This window comes from Odontomachus brunneus, unplaced genomic scaffold (assembly GCF_010583005.1).
Source record: "Odontomachus brunneus isolate Ranch 3 - 2012 unplaced genomic scaffold, Obru_v1 Obru_scaffold_020, whole genome shotgun sequence".
NCBI classification, from domain to species: Eukaryota; Metazoa; Arthropoda; class Insecta; order Hymenoptera; family Formicidae; genus Odontomachus; species Odontomachus brunneus.
In genome coordinates, this window is record NW_022639470.1 from 1,632,058 (window position 1) to 1,659,495 (window position 27,438).

At 35.2% G+C, this 27,438-nt stretch overlaps 1 protein-coding gene across 2 annotated transcripts in view; it reads left to right on the forward strand.

Annotated features, from left to right (window-relative positions):
• Positions 1-27,438, forward strand: part of LOC116842047 (ABC transporter G family member 9) — a 314,419-nt gene that overhangs the window by 276,805 nt on the left and 10,176 nt on the right. For both annotated transcript variants that reach the window (XM_032810693.1, XM_032810694.1), the window contains exons 5-10: positions 7,368-7,473; positions 11,729-11,829; positions 12,094-12,349; positions 12,752-12,922; positions 14,046-14,167; positions 21,723-21,930. In XM_032810693.1, the coding sequence (XP_032666584.1) occupies positions 7,368-7,473; positions 11,729-11,829; positions 12,094-12,349; positions 12,752-12,922; positions 14,046-14,167; positions 21,723-21,930 (964 nt within the window). The remainder of the gene's footprint in view (positions 1-7,367; positions 7,474-11,728; positions 11,830-12,093; positions 12,350-12,751; positions 12,923-14,045; positions 14,168-21,722; positions 21,931-27,438) is intronic.

Genomic DNA, 27,438 nt, shown 5'->3' on the forward strand with positions numbered 1-27,438 from the left:
TAACTTTAGAAAGGAAGCATGAATAACTTGTGCTTATACTGGGAGCCTTAACAAGACTGAATTTAGAAAAATAATGATAACCTAAAGTATAATCATGATAGAGATGAGTAATTTTTATTCACTTAAATAATAAGTCACAGAAAAACAGTGGTATCCATTTCAGTGGATGCTGTACGGAAAAAAAGGTTTGGTTGAATTAACCAAATATCTGGTCGAATATGAACGATCCAGAAGTTCCGATTGAAGTAACCCGAATTCTGTTTAAGTCAACCAAAAATCTTGTTAACTTAAACAGAAACTTCGGGTTACTTCAATCGGAATTTCTGGATCGTTCATATTCGACCAGATATTTGGTTAATTCAACCAAACCTTTTTTTCCGTGCGAAATAAATGTTAGAAGGAGAGCTCGAGACTTTTAGTATAAATAATAGTTACGCTACCTTTCTAGGATTCATATAAAGACTCTATGTCTCTTGTACAGATATCCGGTTCTCGTGCGGGCAACGTAACGTCATCGCGACTCTTAATGCTAGAAAACTAACTGAGTAACTTTCACTCTTACTGAAAACCTTAACCCTAAAAAGATAACGAGAACCTACGATACGACTAAGGTAGGGATGAATAATTTTTACTCATTCAATACTTTACAAGAAACAGTGATAACCATTTCAGTGGGTCATAAAATAAATACTAGGAGCAGCTTAAAGCTTTTTTTAGTGAGTCAATGTTACACACACTATTCTTCTAGAATTAATCCTGTGGTAGATTCGATCTAGTAGATTAGTGAGAGTAACATAAACTCGTCGTAATCCCTCATCTTAGAAAGGTAGTGGAGTAATTTTCACTCATATTGAAAACTTTAACACACTATACAAAAGTAGTAATAACCTAAGATACGATTAAGATAAAGATAAGTAATTCCTTCACATCTCTTTAATATCTCACAAAAAACGGTAGTATCCACTTCAGTAGTGAAATAAATACTAGAGGCGAACGCTTAAGGCTATCCAGTACAAGTAAAAGTTACTCTCATGCTACTTTTCTAAGGTTATCCCCATGGCAATAACTCGATGTCCCTCATAAGTCGATACCGGATTCTCCTCCAGTGCCGGCGCAGAGTGATACGCGATAAACGCGAGCGCACCGGAAGATATCGCGCGAAAGCCGCTTTGTACCTCTTATCTCGCTTCTTGATCTCGCGTGCGTGGTAGTCGCGATTGTTTTATCGGAATAGCAAAGAGAGAATCCCGTCTGGAGGATGTTAAGTAATTAAAGGTGAGAGAAGGGTGTAGTGAGAAAATAGAATACTAAAAGGCAAGAAGGTTGATCTATGGCGCCGTGATAAGAGACCTAATCGCGCGCGCGAGTGAAGTCCAGTTCTAGCTGGGTATCGTCGCTATCTTTATTTAGACATAACTGGTATTCCCGGGGAGCACAATATCATCAGCGGCACTTTCTCTCTCCGCATAACGGGCTCGCTTGTGTAACGGCACGAGGAGAATGAAGAGAACGTTGAGAACGTTGAGAAACGGTACGTCCGTCCTCGGTCTCGGCCTCTAGATCCGTACGGGCCCCCGTTGTCGGTCGCGAGCGTAAAGGATGGTCCCGTGGCCGCGCCGGGCCTCAATGACGTGTTATCCTCGAGACCTGACGTTCCAACAGGCCCCGGAGATTCCGTTAGACACGAATTCGTTTGAAATTGTTACGCAAGCGAAGATTTCGTTACTTACTCGAAGACACGCCCAGACGGGTGTACATAAATTCGGCAGCAATTTTACAATCGATTTGCAAAACGTGCGTCTCTTATATAAGTGGTTCATACTTCATTTTATTCATATATACTATTCGTATTTGTCGCATAACGTATAATGATTAGGTCAAATGTGTCGTGTAGATTAGGTCAAACCGAACAAAAGTGTTCTGTACACTGAGAGAAAAGACTGGTAACTATAACAAACTGCATTTAGTTACAGAAATTCATTGAATCCTTAGTAACTAATACTAAATATGATAATAATTACCAAATATTTAATAGATCGGGAGTATGACGTAATTGCATTCACAGTAACATCAATTAAATAATTTAGTAATAGTTACTTAATGTTAAATATTTAATATGAAATATATTACAGTTATGAGCAGATATTTGATAATTGTTATGAAATTGTTATATCCCATGTAATAAAAAATTCAGTAGGTACGAGTTCTATTTTGTTATCAGTATAAGTATGTTTTGTTGCAGCACAACGAAAAATTCATTCATTTGCAGCTATTATATCGTTTCAATATCTATTATTACAGATGGTTGGTTGAACCTACCAAAAATTTTGTAACTACTACAAAATCGCTTATTTTGCTCAACTATTCAATAAGTTTTATTTACCAAATATATTCTGGAAGCAAATAAATTTTACTTCTGTCAAATAAATAATTTATTTTACAGAACTAAATTAATTAATAAGTATTGCTATAGCTTTGGCCCGCTATATTTACGTCTACCATTTAGTAATAGTAACCAAATTTTGATAATATTTACTAAATTTTTCTCTCAGTGTAGTAATTTACAAATACGTACGTAGATTTTTAGTTATTAATTGAAGAACATTGGTGCATTGTCACGATCATCCGTCAGTCTTCTTCAATTAATAACTCAAAAATCTACGTGATTGTTTGCAAAATGGTATAGGACTTTTTCTCCTGTTTGACCTAATTTACAAGCATACGACGGCAGGCGTCGTCTATCGCAGTTCATCTATTGCATCGCGCGTGATCATTCGCCAATCTTTTCTAATTAATAACTCAACATTTTACATGTTTGTTTGCAAAAGCGTAGAGGAATTTTGTGTTCAGTTAGATCTAACCTATATATACATAAGACATTTATCAGACATCCTGTATACTCATATATTTATCGCATAGAATGACAACATAAAAATACGAAAATAGTTTGTTAAAATAATACAGACCCCATTTTGTCTCTTTTTCAAAAACTTCAAGTATCTCAACTATATAATACACCGATTTGAAGCTTAGGACGAATAAATTAAGAATATAAAATCTCTCAATATTATACTCGTAGTCGTTTAGATCGATTATCTCTCAAACGACTGCGAGAATAATATTGAGATTTTATATTCTTAATTTATTTATTTTATTTATTTTATTTACTGAGATTTTATTCTTATCTCGTCCTAAGCTTCAAATTGATATATCATTTATTGGAATATTCAAAGTTTTACAAAATCCCGTGGAAAAGAGATTTGGCCGTATTCTTTGCTCAAAATAATATTTTATGCAAAGTACGAAACACTGAGTATAACTTTTGATAAATTTGCTTCTGCATCAATATAACACAAACTTTACTATATGAAATAAATTTAATGATTAATTCAATGCAATTTATCTGCTTTATAAATGTAATTAAAACATTTGTAAAGTTTTCATTATCGATTGTCTCAGGTAGTAATAATCATGCCTGTTCGGGCAAGAATCTCTCAATTCTCCTCTCGGATTTTTGGCACCCGAAATTAAAAAGTTCGTAATATTATGTGTATATATATGTGTGTGTGTGTGTATACCCACGCGCGTAACGGTACATCACACACGTATTCGCTGGACAGCCCGCACGTTATCGATACTCCACTGACAGCAGCGATATTCTTCTCTCCAGGTATCAGTGTATTATCACGGAGAAAAACAGCGTGAATATTCACTGACGATTATAGTTACAAGTATATCACTGCAAATCAATGAAATACTTTTGATTGAATCAGTTACTTGCTGGTACAGTTTCCATCATTTTTTCCAATGTCTCATGATTGCTGGGGACAGTAGTAGATTGTTAACATACACACCAAAGGTTCACGTCGTGTCTTCCTTTGGTATCTATGATCAAAAGCGGTCACTCATCGTATTCTAACCATGCTAAACAGTGTTTAACTTTAACGATTCGAGCGACACGCGGTGATCTCAATGGCTCTAACGATGTTCTTAGAACTTATGCTTATATAATATATCTTTATATAATATATCTTTATAGTGTTCACAGAACATTATAATATATTTTGTAAACATTGAAATGACGGAACATTAAATATGAGATGAATATAATACATAATATATAATGTATAATGTATATTGGTGAATAATATATAATGTATAATGTGTATTAATGAATCAGTGATGTGTAATTGTAAATTAGAGCTGCGAATAATGCATTTCTATATTATTGATTTTGCAGTGAAATATTACTTCTACTGATGGAAATCAGTGAAATGTAAGACGGATCAACGTCTTACCAAGATGGCGGTATTTCCACTAAGAATCAGTAATACTCACTGATTACCAGTGAGATACTGTTTTTTACTGATTCAATGAGTGCCATTCTCACTGATTGCCCTGGAGAGAGTAGATCGCTACGGATCGTCTTTATCCATGGCGGGTCGTAAGATTTAGCGGTCGAGCGAAAAACTTTAAGGGGAAACTTTAAGGGCTGAAGCTGGAAACTTTATCGACAGAATACTGACATTTTTCTATAAAATTTATATTGTATTAGTTGTACAAAATTACAAAACATTTTGCGCAATGAAAAATTTTGTTGCTTAAATTTTGTTGTTTAAATAGCTTACTTACTTTTTACTATATTATATATGATTTAGGTTTTTGTACCTTCAAATTCTTATCATGAACAAAAATATAAAAAATTCAAGTATAGTTAATCTTTACAATAATTTTAAGAAAATTTGCATCATAATAAATTAATTATAGCATTACGCACGAAAGTTTGAAACTATTAATGATTTTGCTTGCCTCTTGATTAAAAAATGTATTATATGATATAATTTTCATATACTTAAATAATTATATTTTTTGACAAATTGAAATATGTAATACTTTTTTTTTAAAGGTTCAAGTGTTGATAAGAAAATACTAAAATATTGACAAAAAATTCTAAAATGTTAATTTTTTAAATTTATTTCCAATAAAGTTATAAATTTTTATGTAAACTCACAGTTTTATTGCGTCTTCCTACATTTGCAATAAAATGAAATGTTTAAGTGCATATTTTCAATTACTTCTGTACATAATGCTATTCTATAGACTTGAAAGTATATTTACAATTTTCTACAGATTTTTATTAGCATTTTTTTGGAATATAAATAAGCGAGGACAAAAACGACTTCAGTGTGCCAAATTGAGGCACGCAAAGCATATATGCCATATGAGGGTCAATTATTAATAAACCTCATTATCTATTCCCAATTATTAAATCATCTATTAATTCTTTTTAAGATTTGCGAGAAACGTCCAAATATTATTATCCTCTTGTGGTTTAAAATTACTCGCACTAAGATTACTGGTCTACAAAAAAATATAATTTTTTGTCACATAGATTGAACTATGTGACCTATATAATATTTTTATACTAAATTAAAAAATGCAAACTTTTTTCTACTACCCAGGGTTTCACAGTGATGTGATTTTTAAAGGGATACTGAAGCTGAAAACTGTACCGACAGAATACTGACATTTTTCTGCAAGGTTTACGTTATATTGGTTATACAGAATTATAAATGTTTTTATTTCATTGATTCACGTTCAACGCAATGAAACTTCGTGCAAATTATTTTGTAGTTTGTCTCTTAAAAATATCATATTAAAAAGATGTCATATTGGTTTTCATCTAATACTCATGTTTTCCTCTCTTTCTTCGGTTGTATACTTACACACAGAAAAATATCATACTACCAAGAGCGGTTACTCAGTTTATTTTTTTTAATTTTAAATAATGGTTATCTTAAGCAAAGAATATTTTTTTGGCAAAAGTTCCAAAATCTACTTATCAGAAATATGGGCGGGGAAAAGATAACACTCTGTACATATATATGAGGGTCAATTATTAATAAACTTCACTACTTATTCCCAATTATTAAATCATGTATTAATTAATTTTTCTTTAAAATTGCGAGAAACATTGAAACATTATTATCCTCTCGTGGTTTAAAATTATTTACACTTATATTACTAGTCTACAAAAAAATACAATTTTTTGTCACACACATATATATATATATATATATATATATATATATATATATATATATGTATGTATGTATGTATGTATGTAATGTACTTAAAAGAAGAGTTTATTTTTCTTTATAAGAATATTATAAAACTTTACGGAAGAAAAAATTAGTTCAAATTTCTGTAGTAAGCAACATGAATCTTTGTTTTAACTTAATATTCTTGATTGAAGCGTTAAACCTACTGGAATCCGGAATGCATTTTAAACAAACTTGAACTTGAAACATATTAAGCTTATGATAGATTTGCGAAAATATAAGCTTATGAAATACTTGAAACAAGTAATATTTGTTTCAGTATAATATGTAATTTTCTGTGTATATAGTTAGCCTGTTTATAATTTTAATAGTCTGTTTAATTTGTTATTTTTCTTTTGATATAAGACGGGTGAAACGCGCAACAATATACATTCAATACAGTGCATTTCATTTAATTTGTAAGATTGCTCTTCGAGAGCAGCATAATTCCTCGTAGAGAAAATATTCGTACCAACGACCGAACGCGGTATTCTATATCGATATATTCGTAACTTAATTATCGAAACGCGTTGTTCGTTTGCCCGTAACGAGGGCAACAAGTTTCTCTACACGAAGTTTCCCTAATTAAATTTGAAATTTTCTCGCGACACGCATTTAGTGACGAAGAGACAGAGACAGAGAGAAAGAGAAGGGAGGGAGAGAGAGAGAAAGAGAGAGAGAAGGAGAGGGAGAGCAAGAGAAAGGGAGAGAGAGAGCTCCGCTTGTACACACGACGCAAGTTCTGTGCTATCATTGGGACGTGCAATTTTGTTAGCCTAGATAACTTAAACTCTCATAGTTGTTTTCCGATGGATGGATGGATGGATGGATGGATGGATGGATGGATGGATAGGTATTTGGTGACGATATCGCGACGCGAGCTTCCTCGCCGAGTTATTAACGAGCCTCTAGGCGCCCTTTCGTGATAAAAACAGCTCGCGGTTTCGCAATCGACGCGTCATCGTAATTGACTTAACGATCGAATCATGACGGGCGCGCCCCCCGACACGCGTTTCAGCCGGCGGGTAATAATAGTACAAAGTGGCCTGGTTATTACGAAACGGAAATGCATCCACCGCCGTCGCCGTTGCTGCTGCTGCTGCTGCTACGGCGATGTGGCGCAGTTTTGCTTACATTGCTGTTTAATGCACGCGCTCGGTCCGTCGGCGCGTAAACCGTGCCGCGCTTTTAAAGCGATTGCGTTGAAACGCGGCAAACAAGCGAGCGCGCGCCTAAACGTCCGCATCACGGATCGCAATTTTGCAGTACCAGGCGAGGCTGAGGCTTCCGGACACGCTCTCGCACTCCCAGAAGATACAGTGCGTGGACCATATCATCGAGGTCCTCGACCTCGCGGCCTGCCAAGACACCAGTAAGTACGACGCGTGGCGCCAAGATGCCGATACCGATCACGGCATCTTTAGATTAGGACCTAGATGTTAAGAAGGGGGGGGGGGAGGAGAGGGAAGTCGCGTAATAATGAGGAAAATTTTAGGTAAATCACATTACGAAAAAGTATCTGATTCTTATATAACCGCATAGTGAAAGGATTATTGTTAGGAGAACAACATTTTTACAATAAGTATTATTTATCACAATAAAAAAATACTCGTCATATAATTGTGACAAGTGATATTTATTTATGTCACTTTAAAATTAAGTCAGTTCCTTTTGATTTTTAATCAGAATTTGGCTTTAAAAAAGGTTCTCAGTTGGCCCTGTATTTATGTATGTGTGTATATACGCGGAAAAAAATATGGTGCACATAACCAGAAATATTTAGTTGAATCGCCCTTTGTGTGATGGTAATGTATATGGTTGATATGACTTTGTTACTTTGATATGTCAGCTATATCAATGTAGTTGCGCGTGATCTGTTTGTGACAATCAGAGATCGGTTAAGGTGATGTTTACCATGAATACACTCTGATTGGAGCAACTATATATCATCACTGCTGCAACTCAACGCTAGTAACTCAGGAATTATTTTATGGTGACAGCAACCACAAAATTAGTTATTTTGTATTTTATTAAATGAATATGAGTTTTAATCTGGTTGGCACCAATTAGACTTCTATGTGTAAGCCAATTATATTGTTTTTACTATGTATGTATGTGTATGCGAAGGTTATTCAATTTTCTGAAAAATGTTCTATTTTAATAATTTTAAATTCATCCTTAAAGAAATTAACATTGCGAATTGTATGTACAGCTATAATATTTTTTTCGATATTGTGACATATAATTAATGAATACAATAATAATGCTTTTGATATAATATTTATTAAAATATTAACTCTTGTGTTGAAAAAAGATATCAAACAAACTTTATAGACGTTCCGCCCCTTCTAACCGTGTTTGTTTCGGGTATACTTTAACTATGTTCATGGTCTAAATAGACCCAATGGTGAGAACTCACTATTTAATTGACACACAGAAAGGACAATTTATTGATTCAAATAAATGTTTCTTTGGAATAGTCCAAACGAATTACTTGGTTGACACAACAAAAATATTTCTTTGGAACTAAGCCGCAAATAAACATTTTTGTCGCTTCAAACAAAATTTTGTTTGATCAATCGAAAAATTCGTTTGGACTATTCCAAAGAAGCATTTATTTGATTCAACCAAATCGTTCTCTCTGTGCATGTATATATTTTTTATATCTTTTATTTTAGCATTATATAAAGTAATTTAGTACAATATGTACTGACTTTTTCCAAAATGACTCGAAAAGTCGCGAAGTATCACATTTGTATTTAGAATATTACAAAAACTGTGTGAACTTTGAAACTGCTCTGGATAAAAAAAAAACCCAGAGCACGGTTAGAAGGTTAAGACGCGTTTTCAGTTCTCGTGATTTCAAAAACTAAAGATATCAGTCAATTCACGTCTCTCTCCGCGGGGTCAGCAAGATTTTTGCTTTACGAGTTCTTCTTCGCTCCATCGCTTCTCGTCATCATACATCGCGCCTAGCTCGATTATAAAGACGAAACCGAGTTTAGCTTTGGCGGAAGCGCGGTGACATTTTCCTGAATACAAATGAGGGAAAGTACGGACACGTATCTCCGCGAAGTGTCGGGCTCATTGTCGGTCGTTGATAAACGGTTTCCTCGATCGTTAACCCGGCCGAGCTTCTCGACTCCGACGCGAAAAAGAAAGAAAATAGCAAACGAGGAGGAAGAGGAGGAAGAGAAGGAGGAGAAGGAGGAGGAGGAGTGAGAAGCCGAGCGTCGTGACGTAAAATATTATTCCCCGCAATTACGTTCGTTTCTCTTCCTGTGTGTACCGAGGGCGTGCGAGGCGCGAACGGCGCGACGATGAAGTTAATAATTTACTGCGCGTCGGGGATCGCGGCCGCGCGTCCGCGTCTCATTAGTTCCAGATAGCGTCGGCAGAGGCCGAATCGCGCACGCCAACGCGCTGCCGCCGATCGCCCATGGAGAACTATTATCCGTATTGTTTAGCGCGGATTTTTTCGCCGATACCCGGCGATCGTAATTCCGTTATCTTCAACCGTACGCTTGCGCGCGCGAGACGTGGGTTTTCGCGAAGCCTAATAAGACGCCTTCGATTCTTTATTGTTCGCGATTGGTCGTATCTTTCGGATTTTTCAAAGCGCCCCTCTTTTCCCTCTCAACGATGAAAAGCGCGCGATATGATGCGATAATCTCGCAACCGACCGTCCGTAATTTTCGATATCCGAACGGAATAAGATCTCTCCATCTTGTCGTGCGCGTTTCGCACGCCTGCGCACTTTCGGCAAGTTCTTCCTCCACAAGCTAATACAATATATAAAATATAAATATATATAATATAAATATAATATAATCCAAAAAAGATAAATATAATACGAGGGTAATCCAGCAAGTAAAGATTGTTTAGTTTTAAAAAATTAAGGAAACATTTTATTATTCAATTTTATATTTTTTTAAACACACAATACCTTATTCTACTTCTCCACATAATCACCTCCTTCATTTAAGTATTTATCATATCTATTCACGCGAGGTCGATCTTTGTCATGCATATTTGTGCATTCATTTTATTGAACTTTTCACATCACTTTTTCACATTCCGTTCATTTGTTATTGTAACATCATACATTTGCTTTATTTGTTGATAACAACAGGTCTCATTTTTTAAGCATTCAAGAATCGAATAACACTCCATATTTCACAGTCGGCGAGATTTTGTATAGTAGGATTTATTTTAAACGACGCATAACGTTCACAGAAATGGATGTATTAAGACACGTGACTCTCGAAACATTAAGAAGACAGGTTAGAAAGACGGACTAACCTTAAATCAGGGAGAGGGAAAGACTTGCGTAGCAATTATACGTAAACGATCTCTGCATTCTAGATTATCCTCGTATAATAATACATCTAGTAGCTGACTAATTTGCACAAATTCTATTAAATATTATTTGATAATTTATAATTTTATTATATTAATTTTATTTTTATTATTATTTATCTGTGACAATTTTATTTTTATTTATTATTATTTACCTATTTTATAAAGTTTCAATTCATCTTGATATTTACTAAAATTTGCGTAAGAATATCGAAAGCTGACTTGTTGCTGGACATTTTACCGTAACAGGAATAAATTATAATAAATATAAAGGAAACCAGGATTAGATGGCATATTTTTTAGGATTTCGAAGTTCCAATTTCCCAGATAACTAATTGTTATGATTGACTGTACAAATATAGTAAAAACGAACTCTCTTTCTATGTTTTTATATCTTTTGATATTTAGTAAAATTTGCGCAAGAATGTCGAAAGCTGACTTGTTGCTGGACATTTTACCGTAACAGGAATAAATTATAATAAATATAAGGGAAACCAGGATCAGATGGCATATTTTTTAGGATTTCGAAGTTCCAACTTCCCAGATAACTAATTGTTATGATTGACTGTACAAATATAGTAAAAACGAACTCTCTTTCTATGTTTTTATATCTTTTGATATTTAGTAAAATTTGCGCAAGAATGTCGAAAGCTGACTTGTTGCTGGACATTTTACCGTAACAGGAATAAATTATAATAAATATAAGGGAAACCAGGATCAGATGGCATATTTTTTAGGATTTCCAATTAGTTATCTGGGAAGTTCCAACTTCCCAGATAACTAATTGTTATTATGATTGACTGTACAAATATAGTAAAAACGAACTCTCTTTCTATGTTTTTATATCTCTCTGTAACAATCCTGTAAACTATATATTTTCTTCTATAATAACCAAAATACGAACGTGGCCATTTTACCCTGGTAGCGGGTTAAGTTCGTTAACAACCAATAGAGGTAAGAAGAAGCCACATATAAAATATGATTAGTAGTTTCCGCGAGAGGTCTCCACAGTTATACCGGCCCTTGAACAGTGGTCAACTTTACCTCCTCCGTTTATATTACTTTCAATCATTTTATAGGTGAAAAATTTTATTACTCGAAACACATTGTATCACATACATACACACACTGTCTTATAGAAAACTATATTCTAACTAATAACGTGTCACTTAAGTTTATTTACTCATAATGGAAAATATTAATATGAAATTTGATATATATTGCTCTCTCACAAATACGCACAGCTTAACAATATCTCCTTTGTACAGTTATTGGAGATTACACGAAACGAGGACTTTCCGGTGGTGAGAAGAAGAGGACGAGTATAGCCTGCGAATTACTCACAAATCCGTCGCTAATGCTGCTCGACGTAAGCTCTTTCCACATTTCCCTTTCTCTGTCTTTCTCTCTATCTCTCTCTGTCTTTCTCTTTCTCTTTATCTATCTATCTATCTATCTATCTTTGTCCTCTCCCTTTCTCTTGCCCAATCCGCGTGTGTGTCTCGAATCTTATTGTATTTCAATCGGATATTTCCGTATCGGAAACTCATCCGGAGAAAGTTTGCCAAGATCGATAACACTGCGCCGCGCCTGTGTAATTTGCTAACTTCGCCATCTTTTATCGCAATTTCAGGAACCCACAAGCGGACTCGACTCGCATTCAGCACAGGCATTGATCTCGCGGTTGAAGAAGTACGCCGAGCAGGAGGGCAAGAGCATCGTGGTGACGGTGCATCAGCCTAGTTCCAGGATGTTCCACAGTTTCAGCAAGCTGCTCCTGCTGAGCCGCGGTCAGGTGGCGTATTACGGCCCGACGGCGAATATCGGTAGATTTTTCTGCACGATAGGGCTCACGTTACTGCCGCACTACAACCCCGCAGACTTCATTCGTAAGTACACTCGGCGCTTCTCCAAATTGTATCATACAAGATCATAAAGTGTTCGCTCTTAGAAAAAGAAAGAAACAGGGAAGACGGTTGTCTTCTCCGATACGATTTGCGTTATTTCTGAAACAGAATGGTTTTCATAATGTCATTTTTTATTAAAGTTTTATCATCCGATTTTTATTACTCAGCTTTTATCATCCACAAGTTTTTATTATAATTTTATCATTCAAATGTTGTTACACGAAACAACACGAAAGTCATACGAAATCGTTGACACACTTTGTCACCGATATCCAAAATGACGCGACGCGACAGCGAACACAGATTAGACGTTGACCGCGAATTAGAGCCATAGTTCCCGCGGTCGCACTCCAGTGCTGCACGAGACCGGTCTGTTCGTTTCAGTGGAGCAAATCAAGGGACCAGAGGAGGTTCGAGAGCGCATCGTTGCCGCGGCGAGAGCCGCAAGACAGGGACCTGACTGCCCACCGGAACTTCGTCCGGAGTATAATCCCAGCCAACATCCGCTCTGCGACCATCTCATCCATTATCACGAGCACCACATCAGCCACAACGGTATTATATAGTATGCAGAGCCGCCCCACGATAATACGTATTTATATGTATGCACACCTAGACCTTCCCCCGACTCTAACGGTCGATTCCGTTGCGGTTCCGATGTAGTCGCTTCACCGTCAAAGAACAAGAGAAGAGGAGAAGGGGGAGAAAAAGAGAGAGATCGAGTGTATTTCATGTGTTGTCCGATTCCACGTTGGCCGTGGCAACTTTGCGAATCGCGTGAGACGAACTACCAAAACCGTCTGCTGCGTCTTGCCAGTATTTAAAAATCTTTCATCCGCGATGCCGCCACGTATCAATCCCGAAAGAACTCTCCAGATAGACAGGTGTGCGTAAATCTGGCAGCAACTATGCTAGCCGATTTGTAAAAGTCGCGTCCCTTTTGAATGGTTCATATGGCATTCATATTTGTCACATAGAATGATAAGATAAAAATACAAAAGGAGTTATTGAAATTTACTCAAAACAATATGTCATGTAAAACATAATATGAAAATTTGGGTGTAACTTTTAGTAAAACCTTTTACTGCATCGATATAATAAAAAAATTTACATTTTTGCTGAAAGTAAACTTAATGATTAATTCAGAATAATATATTACTTTATAAGTGTTGTGTTGGGTAACAAATAATTTCGGATTTTTCAACAATATATGGAATATAAGGAATAGCAGAAGATCATATAAATCATGCATTGTTTTATAAAATCTATAAGCATATACAGACATTTTATTTTATCCAAAAGATCCGAAATTATTTATTATACAACCTAATTAAAAAAATGGTAGAGTTTTCATTATCGATTGTCTTGCATTGTGGTAATTATGAAAGTCTATCCGGGTTCACTTTCCCGCGCGATTTTGGAAAAATAACATTCGCAAGGTGCAGATATTCCATCAAAATAATTTGGAGTAATTTAAAGCCATTTTTTGGAAGTGGGATTGTGATAAAGAGCAATAAGCAAATATTTTTCAGAAAAGCGTAATCAATTTTTCTCTTTTTTTCTCTCTCTTTCTCCTTCCCTTCAATCGTGTTGTCGTATCTACTCGCGTGTACTTATCGATTCCTCGATGCGCACAATTATCGAACTCTAACTGGCCATTTCGCCGGCGTTTTTACAGTAAAAGAAGACGAAGGTCGCACACTATGGCTGGACACACAAAGCCATGCCAGCAGCAGCGCGAGTTCTGCCGATGATGACTATTCCTGGCAGTGGCCCACTAGCTTCTGGTCGCAGTTCAAAGTGAGTACAGTAGCCGCGAATGTTTTCAGCAATTAGCGAATACAATACTAGTATTTCGGTCGCTCGAACACTTCTCGCTTCTGCCCGAAGCACCGACACATTAATCCGTTGCTTCTCTGCGCAGCGAGTGGGAGCGAAGAGTGCGCGAAAAACGTGTGCGATTGCACACAGCGTCACATGTGTGCTTTTTGACATTGACGAAGTAATACTAAAAACCATTGATCTTTATGGGATTTAGTGTAACAGAAAATTTTTATATTTAAGGCTCTGCTATCTCATCGCAGAAAGTCTGAATTGACGGTGGCGCCTAGCAGTGTCGAGAACACGAAATAACCGTGTCAGCGTAGCTGATTGGCTAAGACTAGGCCAAACTCACGCTAGACCTCGTTTGATACTTCGGAAAATTGCGTTTTATCGCGTTATTTTGCAGTTTCTCTGTGAAGTGTGTATATTATCGTGATCCTCATAAAATGTGCAGCAAACTCAGTGATACTGGTGATACATTATAAAAATCGAGAAATTAAATGTGTTCATACATGCTGATCTCAGCTGTCACAAATCACCGTGACAGCCGAAAAATGTAGCATTATTTCAGGAATTATTTTACGATGCTACGTGATATATCAGCCAGATATTTGAGTTTGCTGTACTTTTTACAGGTTTCAGAATTAGGAAAATATTTGGTTCTTCAGGAAAAGTAAAAAATAAAGCAATAAAACGCAACTAATTTTGTGTATGTCATCTCGCTTCTAACGTCATCAAACCAATATGACCGTCCTAGAAATAGCAGAGCCTTAATAATCCCCTGTTGATAAATGTTGTGTAAAATCAGCATAAGTGATGACTGCAGAAATGCAGAGTTACAAATATATCTAATATATTTCACTGTAAGTCTATATAGTGTATACATAAGCGATAAAACGTCAAGATAATTGTAAATTATAATAGAGTGCTATATAATAATCTGATAGTGTCTTCACGTTCAAAGTGAGAGACCTCTCTCAAGGATAGATTTTTGCCGTTCATAAAAGACGGACAATGCTAGCTGATATTTGTCTTTGTTTATATGGCGCCATCTGTTGAAATAGGGACTCTTTTGGGCCGATTTTTGAGAATGGTAAGAGACTCAGATGAAAGAATTTTACGTATTTGGAATCGATTTAATGTGAGTTTTAATCGTATGCAAAAAATTGTTATTATCGAGGACCCAAAAATCAGGCAAAACTTGGCTGCTCTCTTTACATCAGGATTCTAAAGAATAAATGAAAATATAACCTTTCTTAATCAATTTTCAAGAAAATCGTACGTTCTTTAAAAGATGTACGTAGATTACTCATTGTTTATATAGAAAAAGATTAACATAAAATGCATTACAATTTCTTTAGAGAATATATACCGCTTTTTAAATATATGATCAACGCATCATTTGAAAGGATCTTTTGCATTTTTTACATAACGTTTTGGAAATTGTGGCTGTACGATTTTATAATATACATTCTTAAGTTTATGATTAAGTATCAGAGGCAATTTCATCATTATCAAAAAGATATTGTATATATACAAGTCTTTTTCATCATTGCATATGAAATAAGTAAAATATGAGATTTTCTTGAATTTAAAACTCCTCTTAAGAGGAAATATAGCAACTATTAATACGTGCGCATCTGATCTTATTTCAATAATCAACTATTGAAGAGCGCGAAACAACTTTCAACATATTCTCAGCTGATCTTTCCTTATCTGATCTCTCCTCAAGATCTCATCTTGAAATGAGTTTCAAGATAGAACTATTACATATATATTAAAACATATACAGGGTGTTTATAACGGCTCGCACAATTTTTTAGACATTTTCTGACTATTTAAGACAAACGTTGCAAGATGAATTTTCAACTGCTTCGTACAGGCTACAACTTGCAATAATGAAAGATAAAAAAGTTTTTTTCATAAAAAAGCAAGGTCACCTTGAATTTTTTAAATGGCATCACGCATCTTTTTCACATAATATTGTAGAAGATTTTCAGATGAATTCAACGCATTATCACAATATTAATGTCACTTATATATACTAAATATAAATGTCACTTTTATTAACAACAATAATAAAACAATAGAAAAACTCTAACTTATGAAAACATGTTCAAATTGTTTGCCTCTTTCTGCAACACAAAATTCTGCTCTTTTTAACAAATTACTGTACGCAGTAGCTATTATATTACTTGAACTTAAATTTGCACAATCTATAATTATCTTTTCTCGAAAATCTTGGACATTATTAATTGGTATTTGATACACAAGAGCTTTCAGATATCTCTATAAGAAAAAACCCACCGAAGATAACTCTTGCTTATAAATACTGCTACTTAAAATAATGCTGCACATTTGATATTAAATATTAACAAAACTGACATTTGTGATAGTTGAATTTATCTTAAAGTCCTCTACAGTATTATGTAAAAAAAGTGTATGGTGCCATTTAAAAAATTCAAGGTGACCTTAATTTCTTTATAAAAAAGATATTTCTTTTGCCTTTTGTAAGTTGTAGCCTGCACGAAGCAGTTGAAAATTTACCTCGCAACTTTTTCTTTAAACCATCGGGAATATTTAGAAAATCGTGCGTACCATTACGCTGAACACCCTGTGTATTATATGTCAGGAACTGCTTGAGCTATGACTTTCAGCAGTAAAACGACTATTAATACGGGCCCCGAGTTTGTCGCGCAACCGATTATCAATCGATTATTCATCGCGGACGCGGCTAAGAAGATGCAAGTGGATTAATGTTCGTCGAATCGATTATTCCCACTTAGAAGGACGACGATTGCGGCCGATCGACTGCGCGGCGTCTCGTAGATGGCGCGGCGCGCGAAGGCGACCGAAAGAAAACACGAGCGTGGATATGAACGCGCCGCGAGAAAGAAGCGCGGTCGGCCGCGCACAGACAGTAGAACTGGGTCGCGTTTGTCGCGATTCACCATATCCGGATAATTACGTGCGACCGGTATGCGACCGTTCGTAATCGCCATGTCGCGCTTTGTACGAGTGCCGCGTCGCTTGCGTCACTTTTACCTACTGGAACCGCGCACGTTCTTCGCACGGCTCACGGTAACATCGGGCAGTTCCGTCGAAACCTCGCAAGTTCGGTCACGTTTGAGTTTGGACGTGATACCGCAGACTTCCACAGAGGAGACCGTAGCTAGATGCCCCATATTTTAGAATTTTGAAGTTACAATTTCTCAGACGACTAATTGTTGTGACTGACTGTACAAACATGATAGAGGCAGTTTGCGTTTATATGTTAATGCCCGCCACGATTCTGTTAATCATACAGAGTGAAAGATTTTAAAAGATCCACCCTCATAATTCTTCAGCCAAGTATATTCAGTAAAAATTCAAAAGTTGTCGGATTCAGAGGGGGACATCTGAAAGGACCTTGACTTTGACCTTGGAGGTCATTCTGAAGATTATTCGAAAGTCAACTTTGCTTTTTAAATAGAAACATTTATTTTTTCTTACGGAATTTTATTCTAAGTAAAGAAACTAACAACTTTTGTTTGAAAAAAAATTTTTATATGACCTCCATTTTCTAAGATATTTACGGAAATATTTACAAAATTATTGGTTTCCATAATTTTTTATTCAAATTCTATTAACTTTACCGAAAAATGGTAAGAGATAAAAATTGTTTATTTTCTTCTCATAGAGCTCCGAGAATTTTTTCAGAATTTTTTATAAACTTTTTAGTACTTCAAGAAAATGCAAGAAAATACAGTACTAAAAAGTTAACTAAAACATTTTGAAAAAATTCTCAGAGCTCTACGAGAAGAAAATAGATAATTTTTATCTCTTGCTATTTTTCTAAAGTTGATAGAATTCGAGTAAAAAATTATTAAATCCAATAATTTTGTAGATATTTCCGTAAATACCTTAGAAAATAGAAGTCGTATAAAAATTGTTTTCAAACAAAAGTTAGTTTTTTTACGTAGAATAAAATTCCATAAGAAAAAAATTAATGTTTCTATTTAAGAAGCAAAGTTGACTTTCGAATAACCTTCAGAATGACCTCCAAGGTCAAAGTCAAAGTCACCCTTCAGATGTCTCCCTTTGAATCCGACAACTTTTGAAATATTTTTGCTGAATATACTTGGCTGAAAAATTATGAGGGTGGATCTTTTAAAATGGGACACTCTGTATATTTTGTTTTGTAATAACCAAAATGTAGATATGCAACAACGTGATCATCTTGTACTTAATACCAGGTTCAGTAACCCAATATGGCATAGGAGATAAAGAAAGCCATATAAAACAAATATCCTCATTAGTAGTTACAGAATCTACGCAAGAAGTCTCCACAGTCCTCCTATTGGCCATTACGGACCAACTCTACCTCGTCCGCTCATGCTCAATTTTAATCATTTTATGAATGAAAATTGCTTTCTTTATCCGAGATATATCATACACTTGTAAGATACTTCATTTTAGCTAATAACCCGCCGGTTAACTTTATTCATTTAAAGTGGAAAATATTAATACAAAATTTCGAGAGGCTCGGAAATTTATTTTGCTATTACTAAATCAGTTTTTTTTCTATTTTTTAATTGTAATATTATCCCGATTTTAATGAAACACAGGAAAAAGTATCTATGTTCTAAAACGTCAAATTTGAAAATTTTTATTCGTATTTTCCATTAAATAAATAAACTTTTGTAATGTGTTTTTTTTATAAGTTAGAATGAAGTCTTCTTTTGTTGAAGTTGTATAGTATTTTTTATTATCGTGCGTAATAAAAGTTATTTTTATTACAAATACAAGTTCATTACAGTATAAATAAACGGATAGGATGTAAATTAGGCTAGCATTATATAAGATCATATATATCAACTCGTTATAAGTTGATTTGTGATAAATATATGTAGTTCATCAGAATATTTAGTAGGTTATATCCAACATGAAAACTACACATACACACACACATAGAAGAAAATCGTTTGTAATACTTTTACACAATCAAACGCGACAATTAGTTGTGAGAAAAGAGATAGCAAAATTCTGAAAAGTTTGCAAATATGCTCTGTTCTCCCCTATGTAATCATCGAACAGATGGAGACACGAGAATATCAATTCCGTGTCCTTTGTTTATCTTAATCAAACAAATATGTAAGAACGAAAATATCCTTCCACGCGCGCGCGTAATACTCAAGATAAGATATTGTGAACGCGTACCACAGGTTATGTTTATTCAAAAAGACCTTCGATGCTGACGTTGCGAAACTTTGCATTTTATTTTCTCACGGACGTCGATGTCGTCCAGGTGTTTTGTTTCTATGTGTCAAGCTATCTCGCATATAACCAATGATTTAAAGAAAATCTTTATATCAAAAATTCTTTTTTAGTACTCGTCAAAAAGACGTCAAATAAGCTATTCAGAACTATTTGGTTGTGATGTTGGATGTGAAGTTAGCGTTTCATTTGTTAATTAGTATTTTAGTAGTGTTTAGGAGATGCCAAAGTGGATGACAAACTCCAAAAATGTCGATAACATAAAGTATATTGTCAAAATGTTATATCAGATAAACACCAACACAATTACACTTTACCCTTTTCGTATTTCTTATAACAGATATAGATCTTATATAAATGTGGTGCTTTGTTTAACCATATTTAATGCAAAACTTAACCACGCATATAGAGGATGTCTGACACAACTCGCAAGTCCACTAGTGTGTAGTTAGAACTCATAACATTGAATACAAAAGTCTTCTATTATTTTGTAAACAACCACGTAAAATGTTGAGTTATTGATTAAAAAAATTTAGTGAACGATCTTGTGCGATACAGTGTTAAGTATGACGGTAAAGACGATATTATGTGTGTACTTATTTGACTTTAGATCAAATTAAACAAAAGGGTCCTCTAAAATTTTGTAAATAATTATGTAGATTTTTAATTAGTAATTAAAGAAAATCCTTGAACGTGCGCGGGTCGCGTGTAATTGTCCACTAATTTTCTTAAATTAATAACTCGAAAATCTACGTGGTTGTTTGCAAAATAGTAGAAGATTTTTTGTTCAGTTTGTTCTAATGTGCAAGCATAATGGAAATCGTACTTACCGTGACACGCTGCGCTGCATCGCGCGTGATTATTCGCCAAATTTAACCCTTTAAGGCGCATAATTCATGGAACATTCTAGTAACATTTTTTTTTTAATGAAATATTGTTAAAAACACTCTAAATAGCACATTTATAAGATTTCAACCCGATCCTAAGTGGTCCCTATTTGTACCAGTGATACTTAAAGAGTTAAGTGATAACTAAAAATTTTACGCAGTTGTTTACCAAAAAGAAATATTTGTAAACAGGGAATTCTTTTAAGCGTTTCCTCTAAGTAAAAAGTCTTATATGAAATGTACTCCTCTTTAACACGTCATTATTTATCTATAAAAAAGAGGACGCGTAGACTATAATTCAGAGCATATTCCTCAATAAGAAATTATGTAATAGGAATCCGAATATCCGAATATTAAAAGAAGAGGATATGCAAAATATTAGCGGCACGCACTTATTGAAAGGATATACGATGCTGTTTGGAGATATACATTTATTTGCTCGTTGTTGTTTCCTGCGTCCATGACGCGGACGAGGTAGTAACGCAGCGGATCGTGAGAAAGAAGTTGAGAAGCTTTTTTGTAGTTACTGCACGATTTTGAGAAAATTCTACACAGTGCAGTGAATTCACCATTATATACCATAAAGTAAAACATTTTGTGAAAGAAACATGGTAGCTCAGTGGTTAGAACAGTTGCCCACCAAGCGAAAAAGTTCTGGGTTTCGAGTCTTGGTCTTAACAAATCGCGCTTTCAATATTTTCCTTTTTCTGGAACGAAAGAAAACGTAGCTCCCAAACGTGAATCCTTTGAATGACAATCATTAGCGTTCGGGTCATTCTAAAGACGCATTCACACAGGCAGAAAAGCAGAAACAAATCAGAACTCGCGCTGATAAAAAAGCAGAAATTAGTCGACTACTATTTAACCAACAGCACGTTCTGATTGGCTTCTGCTTTGCTGTTTTCTGCTTTTCTTTCAAAGTGTGAATGCACACTAAGAAGTGCTCTTTTCTCAGAGCATTTTTGTTTAAAAGTTCTTAGAAACAAAATATTTAGTAATTTATTCTTTTCATAAAAAGCTATGTAGTAAAAGAAGTTTTAATTTTTGGGGATTTTTTCAAACACCCTAATGAGAGAAAAATATCCAAGAAGAAAGACACTAATAGCGCTCTAGTTGCCGCTCCGAAGGTACCGAAAATACGTTGTCACTCAGAAAGTTCCGAGTATAGTATCTCCTTAATTGGCAAAGCTCTTTTTGCTGAACGTAAAAGTACTCTTATACGTTCCAAAAGGAAGCTGAAACTCCACTCAGTACCGTCGAATTCTAAAGTCGGTGTGTTGACTTCACATATCCTTTCGATGAGGTTCTCCATCGTCGTGAAGCTTACGAGCTTATGAGCAATCGAAGATATTGTATTATATGGAGAATGTTGTCCTGCGATGTTTCAGGTATTAACGGAGAGGAACTTTCAAGAGGCGCGGCCGCGAATGTTGTCGCGTTTGAACTGGTTGCAAACGATAGCGCTAGGACTGCTGGCCGGGCTTTTATGGCTGAGGCTTCCCCGAACAGAAGCGGCCCTCCACGACATCCAAGGCTGGATGTTCTTCAGCACCACGTACTGGATGCTCTTCGCGCACTTCGGTGCACTCTCTAGCTGTGAGTCGAATCGCATTTTCACTCGCGCGTTTTCTCGCAAAACCGAAATTCCGACACGGCGTAGGAAACTCCCATCGCAGGCGAGATGCAGACTGATTATCCGGACAATGACTCATACCGACAATACCGTAAATGGCGCGGGAATAACCGATGCAACGTCAGATTAAATTAAATCCCGAGATGCATTTTCAATGGTGGAGCCCGCGACGGAAAATGTAATCATGCGAATTTGGAAAAGTAATTGCGTGGAAAAGCTCGCTTTCCCGAATGATTTACGGAAATGGAAATAAGCAAACAATTTCGCGGATATCGCGCGAGTATGTGGAAATGCATGAAGCTGATTGCCCGTATAAGATTTTAGGATTATATTGGTGGTGAGCCATTACTAGATGTCTGATTATCGATATCGGCCCGATATTGGCAGCCAATAATTGGTTGAAAGAGATCATTAGATTACAGTGATAACTCAAGCACAATATCGGTGAGCAACCGTTGGTTATAAATTCGCAAGCGCACATCAATCTAGTGTGATTTTCTCGCATAATGCTCGCCGTTGGTCGTATAATTTTAATAATAATAAAGGGTACGCTCGATGAAATAATTATACTAACCCAAATTTCGAGAAATCGCGTGCGTATTATTTGGAAAAAGTAATAAATTACGAGATTTCTGTGCAAAATTTTTCAAGATACGTGACGTGAAACTTCGTAATTTTCCATTTCCACGCAACGATACATCACGTGTAGAGTAAACGAACCTATTTCGGAACAGCACCTGATATTATTTGACAGCTAATACAGGAAAAAAATTAAAGTGTTTCGAAATAGGTGCTGTTCCGAAATAGGTTCGCTTACTCTATAATAAACGTTTCATAAATCTGTATCAACTTATATAAATCTGTATCAAATTCTTACTTGAGACTTTCACGTCAGATGTTCAGATATGTGTTTTAGTTGAATTATAAATATGATGTCACGTATATCACGTATGATCCAAATGAAAAGTCAAATCTAATTCTAAATTCAGATCTGGGATTTCACAGGAAATAAGCCTCAAATAACAGTTATTAATACAGACTGTAGATTCGTATTAAGGGGATGTCAAAGTGGATGACAGACTCGAGAAATATCGATAACGTAAAGGTGTCGTTAACACAGTCATGTTATCTTTCTTGTATATTTCTTGTACATAGACTTTATTTCGGAATATTTTATTTTAAGATATAAATATGTGCTGCGCGCTTTGTTTTACTATGCCAGCAGAAAACATAACCACGCATATATAGAAATCTTTGTGCCTTTTCGTATACTTCTGAACTTCTACATTCAATTGTAAAGATAGAAAATGTTAACATACAGAAATATTCTTTAAAATTTCGTTAACGAAGCAAACATACACGCATGCTTCGTACAAGCTGCAGAACTTTCAAGTATCAAGTAAATGTATATGTTAAGGTAAAAGTACCAATGCCCGGACATGTACCTAATCGTGGGCACTTTCTTTGTTTAGAACCGATTGTTCCAATTTCTTGGTAAGCTACTTAACAGTTAAATCATGTGTTCTGCCTTTGTTTTTCTTTAAATTAGACAAAGATAAATGTATAATAATTATAACATGATATTAATATTATAATATGACATTAATATTTAACTATTAGGTAGCTTACCAAGAAGTAGGAGGAAAAAAATCGATCCTTATAAATACAAATATTTGAACTTTCAATATATGTACAAATATTGAGTACGTAAATACATTCTATATTGCAAGTTTAAATATTCGTATTTAAAGATCAAAACACAATAAGAATGCCCAGGATTAGGGCATTGATACTTTACCTTAATTGACAGCTCCAGATGTCAAATTAAAAATTTTTTATTGTTTTCGTCAAATATTGAGCAATGCTTCATTTCATTATTGCACGTAATTTGCTTTCATTGCGTAAAAGCACTTGTAATTCTGTGCAACCAATGTGACGTAAACTTTGCAGAAAGAAGTCAGTATTTCGTTGGTAAAATTTTTTAAATATGGCGTCCCTTTAACAGTCGTTAATTGAAACTCCTCTCAAGTAAGAAATTCAGATTTGAATTTAAAGTTTGAGTTTTCCTGTTAAATCGTGTTTACAAATGCAATGCAACATATATGACAGAAACATTTCTGTCAACTTTGATTGTATTATTTAAATAAATTTATTTATTGGACTTGTGCTTATTTGTTATATTTATAATTATTAAATTAATTATTACTAATTGTTATTACGCAGACTGAAGAAAATACATTATTTTCACAATAATTTATCTTTTCGTTAAAATTTATTGAAAAGGACCAACAATTGGCTGAAACATTTTCCGGATTTCGATTATATTATTTAAATAAATTGAATTTATCTCCCATATTTATTTTTGGTTTTTGTTGGCCATTATTTATTGACTCCTACTTATTTGATATAATTTATAGAATTTAAATATAAAAGAAGAAAAGTCAAATCCAGATTTAAATCCAGATCTAAATCCAGATCTAATGATCTTACGTGAAAAATTTCAAATAATGATTATTTATAAATGATAATTGAATAAAGAGAGGGGGAGGAAGATATATGTCACAACAAGAGTTTACTCGATGAATGTAGACGCGAGTCGTGCGAAATGCCGAGAAAATCGGCATTCGTTTCACGTTCATAGGTCGATTTATCGCGGAGATACAGACGTCTTAAGAATTTGAAGTTTCCTAAAGGTCCGTCTACAATGGAATTAGTAGTAGGCAATAAAAAGTAAGCAATTGATCAGAATTATTACAACTATTACATTATTATAAGAATAATTACAAGAATAATCGACCATAGTTATTCAATTTGCTTACTACTTTACGTCTTATTGCTTACTGCCAAACCCATTGTAGATGAACTTCAAACGGCCGTCTATAATATGCGAGGTAAGCTTGGCGTAAGTTGGAATAAGAAATAAAAATAATTTATTTTACATATATATGTACTTATACTCTAATTCCCTTACACCGGAAGTATTTTTTTACTGAAGGGAATGCTGGAATCGATGACGAACTCGAAAAATAACACAGAGATGATTACTAATACAATCACGTTATCCTTAATTTATAGAAGCTTCTTCTATTACACACGGCTATCGATACTTTAATCGTCTCGGGTAAGACTCACTTAGCCCTAGTTCTCAAACTTCTCAAATTTGACAAGGAAAGCTATTATTCTGATTTCAAGAATCCGTTCGTATCATGTCAGAACTGAGACACCTTCGAATGACACCTCTAATGGATAAAAATATTATTAATGATAACATTTGTGACTGCTTGTGACGGCTTATTTATTCAAATATTGAACCGCTTACATTTTAATTGCCCGCTCCAAAAGGACACTTCTGATTGGCTGATATTACGACTGTGTCGCGCAGGCGTCGACCCTGCTTCCACCATTGTCGACATTGCTTTTAGCAACAACTTTACTACCTACGTGTTATTGAAATCTTTTCTAAGGAGGGAGAATCTTTGGACCTAAATTTTGGATCTAAATTTCTCATTATTTTATATTAATTTCTCATTAGAGGAACACATGCTGCAGTTTCATAAATATTGAGAAGAAAAAGAAGAAGAATTACGCTGTTTTTCGTATTTCTTATACATACAGAACTTACTAAACGTGTGTTGCTTTATTTTACCATTCAGCGAAAAACCTAACCATTCATGTATAGAAATCTTTCTACAAACTTTTCCAATATGAATTTTGATGCGAAGATAAAGCAATGTTCTTTAAAATTTTTCTGTTTGAAGCATTCATACTGTCAGTATGTACAAGCTTTCGGAACTTTTGGATCAAGCAAATATTACGCTAACTAGCAACCTGAGACTTTACAAATTTTTTTTTCGTTTTTATCAAATATTGAGCAATGCTCCTATTTATTTTTGCACGTACTTTTATTGCGCGCGCGCGTAACAGTATTTATAATTTTATACAACCGATACGACATAAGCCTTAAGAAATCAGTATTCTGTCGGTAAAGTTTTCAGCTTCAACATCCCCTTAAGAGAAGTACTTCCGGTGTGAGGGAGTTAGTGTATAGGCGCAAGCGAAATAAATTATTTTTATTTCTCACTTCAACTTCTTGCGCCAACTGCTTACTCCACATATTGTAGATAGCCATTAAGACGGCGTGCAGTCTTCTGCCCGCGACCGGTGGTGTGCGCGCAGCACATTGTAGTGCATTCACACCTCGGACTTGACACTTCTCCCTCTTACGGCGGCGCGCTTGGCTACAGAGAAGCGAGCAGTGTGCAACATTGTTGCCGGGCCTCTGCTCCTCTTTGAGAATCGCCGCTCGTCCATATCTCCGCGTAAAATGGGCATATAGACGTGGGACAAATTGCGTTCGAAAACTAAAACCGATACCGATAAGGACAGGACTGTTCTTTTTAGCTGCACTGCTGGATTGGTGCAATAAGATAGAGTGAGGCAAAATATAATTGTCCCACTTTAAAGCTTGTTATTTGCTTCCTGTTTCTTTTTCTTTATCTCTTACAGACTCAAGCCTTAAGCCTAATCTACAATGTGCTCTTTGCTTCCTGTTTCTTTTTCTTTATCTCTTACAGACTCAAGCCTTAAGCCTAATCTACAATGTGCTCTTTGCTTCCTGTTTCTTGTTCTCTGTCTTTTTTTAGTTTGAGTCTGATCTATAATATGCTCTTTGCTTCCTGCTTCTTTCTCTTTATCTGACTCAAACCTTAAGCTTTAAGCCAGAAAAAGATAGAAGACAAGAAAGAAAGACAAGAAGGCAAGAAACATAGAATTTCTTCTATCTTTTTCTGGCTTAAAGCTTAAGGTTTGAATCAGAAAGAGATAAAGAGAAAGAAGCAGGAAGCAAAGAGCATATTGTAGATCAAGCTTAAAGCTTGATTTATAATGTGTTATTTGCCTCCTGTTTCTTTCTTTTTATCTCTTTCTGACTCAAACTTTAAACTTTAAGCCAGAAAAAGACAGAAGACAAGAAACAGAACGCATTTGATCAGGCTTAAGGTGTGAGTCAGAAAGAGATAAAAAAAGAGAAACAAGAAGCAAATAACACATTGTAGATCAAACTTTAAACTAAAAAAAAAAGACAGAACAAGAAACAGGAAGCAAAGAGCACATTGTAGATTAGGCTTAACTCTTATTGCACTAGTTTAGCAGTGCAGTTAAAAAGAATCGACCAAATCTCTCAGTATTATTGAGTAATTTCGCAGTAGATATATATGTCGAAAAGATCGATCGATTTTCTATCGAATTGAAGGCAAATCACCGACTGAGAACGCGATTTCGCTTTTCGCGGCGGAACGTTTATTAGCTTAACGACCCGGCGCGAAGCTGGTCGATGATGGTGCTAAAAGTGCGAGGAACACGAAACTACCGTGAGCTACTGCGACGAGGATGTAAAACCCATTTTAGCATCACCTCCGGCTCGCCGTAAAGCGCGTCGCATCGCGTCGCGTCGCGTCGCGTCGACGAAAGGG